Below are 12,162 nucleotides of genomic sequence, written 5' to 3' on the forward strand. Positions count from 1 at the left end.
CATTTACATCAAGCACTTTCAGAATAATTATTTTCGCTTGACCATTGATGAATCAAGCAATGGGAATTTAATGAGAATAGTGTCTGTCCTTGCTCGTTAGCCTCGCCTTCAGCTGAGATTAACAGAGGCGGCACGCGCTTTATCACTCAGTCCTGCCAGAGGAGAAGTTAGGTCACTGATTAAGGAGCAGAATGTCCTCTTTAGGCGCAAAAACATTTCCGGGAATCACCTCACGTCTCTCCTAATGGATCACTGAGATGTAATGAGTGGTTACAGACTGGACTTGAGGAAATGGTTGGTGAGATAGAGAGGGGATGCTTCACTCAGTCACAGAAGGCAATTTTAACAGCGACAGTAAGCCACGTATAGAAGAATGAACACGCTATTCACAGGCACAGCCCAGCAGAGGCAACAGAATTGAGCATGTGCTTGCATATTTTGTTTTCTTCAGGTTACTGCCATCTTCCGCTTTTCCAAGGAAATCCTTGCCTTTGAATATAACTGTTTACATGTATTTAAACAGTACCTACAAATATGCCAAGCAATTGAAAAGTAATTGAGTGGATGCTTGAATATAAGGATATGTATATATAGTCCCGCCTTTTCTTTTTCATTCACACATGCCCCTGGGACATGGCCCACCTGGGGGCTACAGTGTGGACAAGTAAGGGAGACCCCGCTTGTTTTTTTTCCTTTTACTTTTGCTGTGTTTTTTGCCCTGGCAGGTTCCCAGGGGGACCCCAGGACCAGGGTTAGGGGCCGGTTTAATCATACCCTGCCCACTTTTCAATTTTTTTAATGTTTTTTTGTGACTCAGCTAAAGTTGACTCCCAAGATGACTGCCAACACTTTCTGGATGAAGTGTTGGCAGCCAATCAGATATGAGTACAGGGTGTCTCAGATCCTCGAAGGATCCGCATCCCTAGATATTCAAATATAAATTTCAGTTAATAACTGAAAAACTACCAAATGGATTTACACCAAACAACAAAAAGTGTGCTTTCTGAACCAAGAGCTACCTTTCTGCCAAATTTGGTGTAATTCTGTTCAGCAGTTTGGGCTGTAGTCTTGTTCAAAATCCTTATGGATATTACAATAGGAAACACACTTTTTTCGATTCTCACTTTTTCTCGGTGTCCACTTGAAAGATCATCCTGAAACTTTCCATGCACAACTAGAATCACGGCACACGTTTTAGGAAAATTTCACAAGGCTTGGTTAAACAGAGCCAAAGATGTAGGCAAGTCAAAAAACTATTTTCCTATGGAAACCAGTTCCTAACTATAACTACCTACCTGCAACTGCCAGTAGTTAATATAAAATGGGTTCCTCTTTCTCGATACCTCCAGTCCTGGCAATGTAGCTCAGAGAGGTATCTAACCCAAATATGCCCTTGGAACCATTTAGGCTGCTCGTGTAGTGTTTTTCATTGAACCTTACTACAGCTTGAATCAGGCATTTGTGTGATTTCAACCTTATCATAACTGTAAAACACCTTTCAGTAGAATGGGCTCCTATTTATTGTTTTAGTCGATCATTCTTGTCCTTGACTTCCTGTTAACAGATCAGATATCTTCTAGTTTTGCTAAAGTATTTTAAAAAATGCCCGTTAGAAATCAGACTGACTAGCAGTTCTCGTTCTACCACTCAACATGTCTGAAGAAAGATCTTAAACTTTATTGTAAGTTTTCCTAAACAAATTGTTTGGTTAATGTAGGGTGAGAAAGGGCCTGAGGATGAAGTAGGGTACTGGTTAAAAAGTGATAAGGAAAGTTCCTTCTTTACAAGCCATATGAGAATGTATAACTTCTGAGTTTGTAAAATGATGTCTGAAAAAAGCAAGATTTTAGAGAAAAAAGATGAAACAGAAAATAGCAGGACCTTTTGCAAAATATGGTGATAGATACACGTGTTTAGGTCACAACACACACACACACACATATATATATGGTGGCTTCCACTTCTTTCGTGTAAAGGAGGTGTTTGTGGATATATATATATATATATATATATATACATGTATATATAATGACCCTGCTTAAAGTGTTGGTTTGTTTGCAATTGGTGTCCCTTGCAAAATGATCCCTGCACAGCAGAGGCTGTAGGTGTTCATGGTATGCCCTTAGTTGTTACCAGTGCCTTTTAATATTGGTACTACACAAAGTAATAATCAAACTGATAGAATTCATAATTGGATTCTGTTTTGTATTAGCCCACAAACGGGTGTGTGCATTCTAACAATGTGATAAACAACATTTAAAAAACAAGGAAAACAACAATAGAATATTTAGCAGGAAATGCATTGTAATAAGGCTTTTATAACTATAGATTTCCATTACAAATGCACCACTGTAAAGAGCAGGAACTTACTTGCTGAAGTCAAAGAGTAATTTTTCGAATATTAGAATGGGTCCTGTGCTGCTTAAGATAATTAGAGGCTGTCCAGCAAACAAACAGAATACAGAGCCTGCCATGGCGGTTCCAAGGAAACTCTCCATCACTCCCTTTAAAATAGGAAAAAAATATACTATAGCCATCAGTAATATTACTAAGTGCAAAGCTAGTTTGTTCTCAATAACTAATTTGAAATAGTGTTGTGAATATAATAAAGTAAACATAAGGTCTCTGTTCATCTGTCACTCTAGTGCAGGGGTCTCCAGCATTTTCTGTAAGAGCTCAATGAGGACGTTCAATGACATCCAGTGAGACCTACTAATATCATTCCTGTTGTAACAGTGACCATATCAGGCAAGATTACAATAGTTCCTACCATATACAAGATCACAACCAGAGATCCAGTCCATCTAGTTTGGTTTTAAGAAGTAATGTAAGAAAAGGCTTTGTCAATCTGGAATGCCTTAACATGAGTAACATATAATAGCCATAGCCCAATGCCTCTGGAACCAAGATAATAACATTTGTAAAAGTTCCGCGGATGCCACATCATTTATCACTCAAATCTCACCTTGAAATATATTTTGGAAAATCAGCACTTTTTCTCCAGATATCAGCTTATGAGTTCAAAAAAACAAATTTTCGTCTTGAATATACACTTTCAATTTTGGTTTACGTCTGTTAACGCAATAAAGCAAACGTTTCTAATTTAGTAGGTTGGGCTACACACAGGAGAGCCGCTTCCAGTAGCTTACGAGCTACTCGTTCAAGAAGAATGCTCTTGTTCTTATTAGTTGAACCATGTTAGATACATTTTTCACCCAGTGTTTTATTAGTATTATCAGTTCATTTAGATTGCTTCCACAACATAGGAGGTACCTGCAAATTTGCTGGACTGGGTAATGTATAGCTGGAAGAGCAGATGCACTGGCTTTGCCTTCCAAGTGAGGGATGGGCTGCAAAATTTAACGTGGCCCACCTTGCCATTTCTGCAAGTTGAACCTGTCTTCACATCCGTGAGCAGTGAAGATAGATAGGCCTGGGCAAAATTTACATTACACAGGTGTTATTTGCATAAGGTTGGGAATTCCACATTAAGCTTGCTATATAAAACTCCTGAAATTATGCCATTATGCCACCTTGTGTAATTTCTCACCATTCGTGGTAACAATATACCAAGAAATACAATACTCACAAACTCTCGTAAACAATATTACGTCAGTGCCTGCTGTTCACTGTGTTTGTTTTTAGCATCCGAGTGGTAAAAATTGACACTAAAATATAATGCAAAATAACCAATATGTATTTCACATAATTTTGCGTAACTATGCAAAAACATCATTATGCATGTTATGCAAGTTTTGGATCCCCATGACATAGATAAACAGACTGGTGAACTATTTTCAAAAATCACAGAATCAACATCCAAATCACAGAATCAACATCCTTATCCACTTGGAGACTTCTTCCATGATGTGAGTTACATTTCAGGACATTTTCTGTTAAAGATCACATGTAGAATGAATAGCACCATGGGGATGTGTTCCAGTACCAGTAGTTTTCCATTTGTGGTGCCTGACTCACTCCAAGGCTGGGCTGAGTACATTTACACCTGTTTTGACACATCTAGGGCAGTACTAATTTTAGAAGTGTAATTCATAAATTGCAATGTTCTTACTCTTTTGGGGGTGTGTGCTGTGTTTTGCCATGTCTCCCCAGAATCTCTCATTAAATTTACAGAACCCCACTCATTTTTAAATAATGATTCCCCATATTTCCACCACTCTCCTTGGTCTCACATTTACTACAAAATTGTATATGTATGTGTGTGGAGATATTTGTGACCTGTATGGAGAAGTCTGCACAGAGAAGGTAGAAGAGATGGAGGGGGAGATCTTCATCCATAGGTTTGTGAATTGCACTTTTTGGTAATACTTTATATACTACAAAATGCAGGTTTTGAATCAGGAGCAGTGTTTTTCTACCTTAAACAGAGTGTCAGATGAGGGTTTCTATGCTTATCACACATGTTATGTAAACACAATTTGAATGGCCTTTAGAGCGGTTTCAGTTCTTTGATTGTTTATTCAACACAGACTACTAAGAAGTTAATCACAGCAAAATCAAGGTCACACTTTTTGGGCACACTAGGTGCTTATATAACTGTAGTGTTATGTAGCAGCACATTGAGATGGTGCAATGGGGTCTTGGTGGATTTAGTTAAGCAAAATAAAATTGCTTGAAACTTAACTTGATCAGTATTGAGACCAGCCCAAGCTACTTAATTATTGCTGTGCACACTTATGATCAGGTAGGAAGCAGGATGAGATAAGGTGAAAGTGAGCAGAAGTAAATACTAAGAGGCAAAGTAAGTGGATCGATGTAGGTGCAGCCGTTCTCCTCTCTTGCACGATGAAAAATCTTTACCTCTTTTTGTTTGGGGTAGCTTGATGAGAGGAATAAGGGGTAGTTGTGGATTATCTATTGAGTGGGTGTGGCAATGACCCATCCATGCCTGTCCTGACACACTGAAAGATTTTACCTCTACTGTCACCCTATTACAAACTACTCCATACTCCTTGTAAGGCTGCCCTGTGACTGGCATCCTCCTTTCTCTTTAATCCACAGTATGGAGCCTGTGACAGCCCTAGGCAAAGAAGAGCTGCAAGTTAAAAGCATGTTCAAAGAGGTGCCACATTATGCTGCTGCATCAGTTTGGCTGTCTACCACTATCACTTGCTCCACGACCAGCCCCTATCAGATCAAGCTGGTAGAGTTCCATATCATTAGATTGGTTACAGGCTTCTAAAAATCCAGTGACCCATAAGTTGGGTAAGTAAGGAACCGAGGGGGTAATGATGGAATTGGTTCCGCTTTGCGAGCAAGTGTCTGTGAATATGCATGTGTGTGTGTGTACACACGCAAGGGTATGTGCATGCAAACATGTATGCATGTGTGTATCTGAGTGTGTAAATGTGTACAATTCCTCAAGAGGCTGGACATAATTGCCATTTTGTAAAGCTAGTTCTCACATTTTGGTGATTGCTAGAAAGTATTGACCATCTCTGGCATGCGATGGCTACCTGTGCATCCTGTGTACATTTCTTGCATGAAGGTAGATGATGACATAGTGTAGTTGTCCTTAACATTTTTCAGCCCTCCCTTGGATCTGACGGTTAACTCTGTCTTTGGTGTCCATCCCTGAAAGAAGTTGGGATCAGCTACCTGTTGTGACTATCCCTAACAATAGCTGGAAAACAAATATATATATATATTCATAGTGTGTGTCCCTAACCCCTTCCATGCATTGGATGTATAATATGCTATCTGGGCTGTATCACGAAGAGCTGTGCTGATTCAGTGCAGAGAAACAGCATCTCTTTGGCTAATATACTTAGTTTAATATATAAATAGGTAGGTCCTGTACTGAACCCTCTGTGGGAAGTCAACCCTCCCCCACACATATCCTCTGACCCATGCATCCAACCACATGGACTGTCAACCCCTAACTGCACATGGCACTGGCTGTGCATGTTGTGAAGTTGGCTACTGGGCCTGTACCCAACACTCCATGGGCAGCCAATCTCCAGCCAGAAACGGCCATCGTCTGGCACCGTATGGAATAGGCTGATCGGTCTTGTCTGCAACCAGGCCCTGTGGCCAACTCCCCACAGGCAACCAATACCCCACACACCCTACCCCACATCTTTCTTTTTGAAAAATATTTTTGGGCACTGCTGTACTCCTGTGATCCCCAATGCTCAATCGCTGGTATCAAAAGACCATGCACACTACAGTTTGTGAAGCTTGCATTTGTCTTTAGGTAGCATCCAGGCTTTATCCTGCTGTAGTACCAATGTACTCATTGCATGACAAACAAATGTATTTTACATTTTGGTCTTTGGCATGGTCTTTCTGGGTCCTCCCAGATGTGCCACGGGGTGAAAGTACCCCTACCTTTCCCCTGTATATGCTATTTTTAATCAAAAATCAGGCCTTGGGGAGTCAGTCCCTGAGTCTTTTAATTACAGCTGCAACATTTTCCTTCACATCCCCCATCCTGCGGGACCAACAACAAAAAATAGCCCTCTGACCCAATGAAAATGCTGTATTTTGTTTAGAATTGTGGTACCACAGTAGTACCACGGAACTCCATGAGAACAACCATTGAGATATCATTCGATTTTAACCTAATTTCTTGAAAATGGATGAACCAATTTACATCAAATCACAAAAAGCACACTTTTTGAGTAACGATCTAGCTTTCTGTCAAATCCTGTGTAATTCCTTCCAAATATTTCTTTCTATCTTTTCCCAAAATTGGAAATTCCTATGGGAAATCGCATTGGGATAAAGACATCTTGAGTTCCCTTCTTTTTGTCAGCCCCACTTGATGAATCACCCCGAAACTCTCCAGGAAGGAGCTGGGGTGGTTGACCTTTGTTTTTGGAAAGTTTAGTGAAGAGTCATGAAATATAAAAATTATTAGCAAACAAAATCCTCTTAGGCTCTTCCTTTGAAAACTATGACCTAACTATATCTACCACTGTGTAAAATATATATGTGTGTGTATTTGCGTGTGTGTTTATAGAATGCCATTTAAAAAATAAATAACTTCCCTGCGGGGTAAATTACTGCATTGTAAAGTGCCCACAAGGGGCTTGCCTGGTATTTCCCTGCATGGCAAAGGTGCTCTGGTTGTAAACAATGCATGGTAAAGGTAACATACCTACCCGCACAGCTGATAGATGCCAAGGTCTCTGGTCTAGTTGTGTAAAAGGTATGGCAGCCTCCTGGCAAGCACCTCAGAAATAACATTGTGTCCTTATTGCTCCAGTGCAAAGTCAGGCTGTGGGGTATGTTTGACTCAGCAAGGCAGTCTTACATAAAACATATATTTGCACTTTCTTGTGATGTACTGTTGAAACTTGGCATCAGCTCACATAAATATGCCCGGCTCAGACAGGTTCATAATGGCCCCAATGGGGACCTCCAGAAAAAGGGCCAAACTACTCACCCAATGATGTTTTTTTAAACTCTAAAATTGCAGTCTTTGGAAGTGGCACAGATTGCCCACAAAATCATAGCCCTGAGTTCTCAGCCCCCCCACAAATGAACAGCCTCGAGGTTGGCTTTTGGCTCCCAAAGGAAGAAAAAAGTTGTTAACAATTGATTTTGCAGTAGAAACATGTGTGAAATAGTGCTTGAGTTGTGACATTCATGTTATCCAGAGCCAGAAAATGACCACTATACAAGGTTAATTTGACATCTAATTATCACAAAAGGAATTTTGCAGACAGAAATTATGAATGCTAAATTTATAAGAGAAAAGTTGTAAAAGTTAAGAATGACACTTGTATTTAAAAGACAAAGGAATATAGGGGTGCACAAAGTTTACCTAAAATGTTCTTAGAGGTTATCCCAAGCAAAAGGTTCTGATATTGTAAGGGACAGTAATTGTAACCTTAGAGAGGGTCAGGATCTCTACTGGATAAGGAGAGACTTTAAAAAAATGGGGTTGGACATCAGTGGATGGGCAAGACCGTATGTTAAGTTTGTTGTGACATATTTTGATATAGATGATAAAAACTACTTACTTTACATTTACAATTAGCCAAGAGAGAATGCTAAAATGATGGACTTTAATCCTAACCACATTTTAAAATGAAAGTTGTACTAAGTGTTCATAAATATATCAATTGGAGTATATAAAGCAAAGCAAGCCAAAGAGGGTCATACCTGGTAGTTATCTGTTGCATCGCCGAGCAATCCTCCAAATGTAATTGCATTTGTAATGCATCCAAGATAAATAAAGAGAATTGCTGAAATAGACTGGATATGAAATGCTTCATAAAAATCACTTGGAATCCAGGGAAGTTTCCTCTTGATATCTAAATAGAGGCCACCACAGAACCTAAATTAGACAGGAAATAAATGTTTTGAAATTAATTGGCTTGTTCACACTTAAATACTCTACATTCTTTGTTTTGTTGTATGGAAGAAAAAAAGTTCATAAAAATATAAACAATCATGACCAAATTTAGCTTTCTATGGATTATGAACACAGATTGCCTTTAGATTTGAGTTGTCCCACTACAGATTGTTTTATAAGACAAGCAAAATATGTTTTCACTTTGTATAGGTTGTATTGTATAAAAAGAAAGGATCAAATGTAATAATCTATAAGAACATAGATCTTTATTTTAGATATAATCCAATACCTATATGCTTCACATTCAAAGATGATTAACACAAGAGAATTTGGGCCATATTCACAAAGGTAAATTCATTTGCAAACATAAGTTGACAACTGAATTTACATCTTTGACACTTTCCAGAAATTCACAAAGGGATTCCTGGTGGGCATAAGACCATTTACATGTGTGAAGATCCCTGCCATGAGTGTTGAGTTCTCCTCACCTAGAACCTCCGCTCAAGAGTTAGGAAAGTGGGTGCTCCAATACATGGCTAGCCTTCAAAGTTTGTGAATGCCCACAAACAAGTATGTTATTCATCATTCATAAGCTACTTGCAGTCCTCCTCCCAAACTAAAAAGAGTTGGATTTTTACTCTGGAGGGTGAGGGGGCCTAATAGGGGAATGGATCACCCCAGATTTGGAGGGAGTGTAGGGGAAGGCATTCCTCCATGGAGAGAAATATTTTCAACATAGAGAAAAATATCCAAAAATAAGTATTTGCAAATGGATATTATTCCCTCTGTGTGGAATTTACCAGAATGGAGAACTCCTGGCCCCAAGAATGAAATCCACTTTGGAATGACCTTCCCAGATGCATTCCCGGAAACATGTATCTCGCCCATTATTAATTTCCCCTAAAACCTGGATCTTGGATAATTTTGAGAAGCTGGTAGAGGGTCCATAATTCTAACACACTTTCAAGTCCTGCAGAGTGTCATGCTGCCTTATAAAACAGTTTTGCCACACGCACCATATACATCTAATTCTTGTGGTCACACCTTCGTAGTGATGCACCACATGCAATCAAAATAACTCATTTTGACTCTTTACAATGGCAAAGTCATCTAAAAGTGTGACAGAGGAAACACCTATTCTACTATGGTGGAGAAAGGTAAGCAATATTTAACATTTTTGACAATGGCCCTGTGTTTCATCAGGAGGCACCTTCCACCACAATCTTGGAAAAACTCTGAGATTACGCCCAAAGTGTGGTGGAATTGCTGCCACCTTGTGTGACCTCATTGATTTGTGGGTCAGTGAGTAATTAGTTGTTCAGTACAGAGCAACTTGAAACAATCTTTTAACCTTATCACGCATATCAACGGCAACATGTTACACATAGACATTTATGATCATATTAATGTCCCAAAAGGACAATAAAAAGAAAAAAAATAGATAATGCCCCCTTCGCCATGGGAGTTATTTCCCATGGTGAGGGGGCAACATTTCTTTTTTACTGTCCCTCACTGGCAGGATTTGCCTGGAGTGATGGACAATAAAAAAAACCAGCTATAGTCCACCCATTCTAATTAAGTGGGTGGGCATATAGCCAATTATATGACGGCCCTTAATCCATCGGACCGATGGAGACGTTTGGCTATTATAGTGACGGAGTAGTCACTGCTGTAGCCAAACTTAAGGTCCGGCTCTCTCCACTATGTTGGCGGGGAGTTCTCTCTCCATCAACATATAAATCAGGCCCAAAATCTCTTGTTGTACTATGCAGTTGCATATTGTGGCTTCTTGCATCATTTCAAATGGGTCTCATCTACAATTGCAGTTGGTTTATTGTTGTTTAGGATATTCCCTTACCTTCCCGTGTATGTCAGTTCTTCGCCGATCTCATGAGCTGCTGGCATCTCATTATCTTCACTTCCTCCACCTCCACTCCCCCCGCCACCTCCAGCTGACCCATTCATTTGTCCTGCTTCATTTACAGAAAAATTCGATTTTCTGAAAAAGAAATTGTAAAATACTTCTGTATGTTTCTGATGAGTATGCCATATATCCCCCATGCAACCATACAATGAAATTGTATGCAGGAGGTTTGTCAGTAAAACTTTTTATAGACTAGTTGCAGCTAAAGAGATTTAAAACAGACACGTAAGATAAACAGTTTCATATCACATGTATAATAAGAAAAATGCCAGACTTTTCTTAGTGGCAACTTTTCATCATGGGCTAACATTTTTATCAAATATAAACCAGAGAGAAGCATTTAACACATTCACTGATAGCGTTTTAATTGCTTTGAGGAATGTATATCAGTAGTGAACAATCAAAGAACTACAACATCATGTTTTAGCAGGAATTTATAGAATGCAGGGCGTTAGTGTTTTTCTGACCTGCATCTCTTTCCAAGTAGCCTCTGGGCTTATTTACAATCCCCTTGTGTCGCCGGTGTGTCTTTTTGTGTCCTTGTAAATATTGTCCCTTTACATGCAACACTTTGCATTAAAGGGGCATTCTATGGGTGTTGCTGTAGGTGTTCCCATGCAACACCCATGGAATCTGACACATTTCCAGATGTATGAGAAATCCTAAACCTGGAAATGCATCTGAATGCTAACCTCCCCAGGGGAGGCGTGGGGAAGCGCAACGAGGAAAAATGTTTTCATTTCTCCTTGTTTTTTCTTCATTTGAGTCATATGTAAAAATGGATTAGATAAATGAAGAAGTCATAAAACCCATGAAAAAGGAATAAAAAATTGATAACGAATAAAGAGCTTACTGTTCCGAATAAAATGGAGACTGAACAATGCACTGCTAGATGTTCTACAGGTCCATTTGCTGGTATTTTAGAAAAGGTCAATAAGTTGAAGACACAAAATAAGAAGGTTAAGATAAAAGATGCAGAATGAATCAATAGAAAGTAAACATGTTTTGTACTTCTTTGACACCTTGCCCAATGATGATAAGTGTGGCTACTCTGACCAATCTCTAAATCATGGTACATTTCTTGAATCCCTCCAGTTTGTCTATGATCCTCATGGTTTAAGATCTGCTGATACAGATTCTGTTGGTTTTTGTATGTGGTGAAAGACTCTTTCACCAAAATAAAATGTATCTTTTTTCATATGTTGTATGGTTATAGCTAAAACCAACAAGATAGGGTTCCTCGAAATGAACCCAGGATTGCTCTAATGCTTAGTTCAATTAGAACAAGTCCAAGTAAAGACACCCAAGTGAAGACGTCAATCGAGCATTTGAGTGTAAGTGGAGTGGTTTCTTACAAGAACGCCACTTAGAAATGAAAACAAAATGGTACACTTTAAAATAGATCATTATGCCCCATAACTGAATTGGCAGAGAAAAACACTCAAGCAGAATTGAGTGCATTATGACTTGTTTTTGAAAATGTGTAATGTCAGCAGAGCAATACAGAACATTTTTTATTTTAATAGTCAGGAAATCAAATCATATCAAACCAAATCAAATATTTTTATTGAGCACAGCCAAATATGACATAAAAATGATCAAAACAGTAAAAACACCTTCTTACATTACAGTGCACAGTATACGTTGGAGTTACAGAAGATAAAAATCTGAATAAACATTTAAAAACCTTCGATTTGATGAGTTATAGAATAGAACCAGAACTCGGTACTAAAACTATAGGATAATCTTGAGCATGTTAAGAATGGTTTTAATTGAATCCAGGCCCATTTAGTGGCCCAAAAGTGCATAAAACACATAGGGCCTTTTTACGAGTTTGGCAGTCTGTGAACCACCTTACCCGTGGTCGGGATTGACCACCCGCTAGTTCCGCGGTACAACCACCATTAAGAAA

The 12,162-nt window shown here is 39.0% G+C and overlaps 1 protein-coding gene across 1 annotated transcript in view; it reads right to left on the reverse strand.

Annotated features, from left to right (window-relative positions):
• The window catches only part of SLC4A5 (solute carrier family 4 member 5), a 659,349-nt gene that overhangs the window by 344,272 nt on the left and 302,915 nt on the right, over positions 1-12,162 (reverse strand). The window contains 3 exon segments of the mRNA XM_078665747.1: positions 2,371-2,504; positions 8,134-8,308; positions 10,185-10,278. Of these exon segments, the coding sequence (XP_078521873.1) occupies positions 2,371-2,504; positions 8,134-8,308; positions 10,185-10,278 (403 nt within the window).

The sequence above is a fragment of the Lissotriton helveticus genome, chromosome 11, assembly GCF_964261635.1.
Source record: "Lissotriton helveticus chromosome 11, aLisHel1.1, whole genome shotgun sequence".
Lineage (NCBI taxonomy): Eukaryota > Metazoa > Chordata > Amphibia > Caudata > Salamandridae > Lissotriton > Lissotriton helveticus.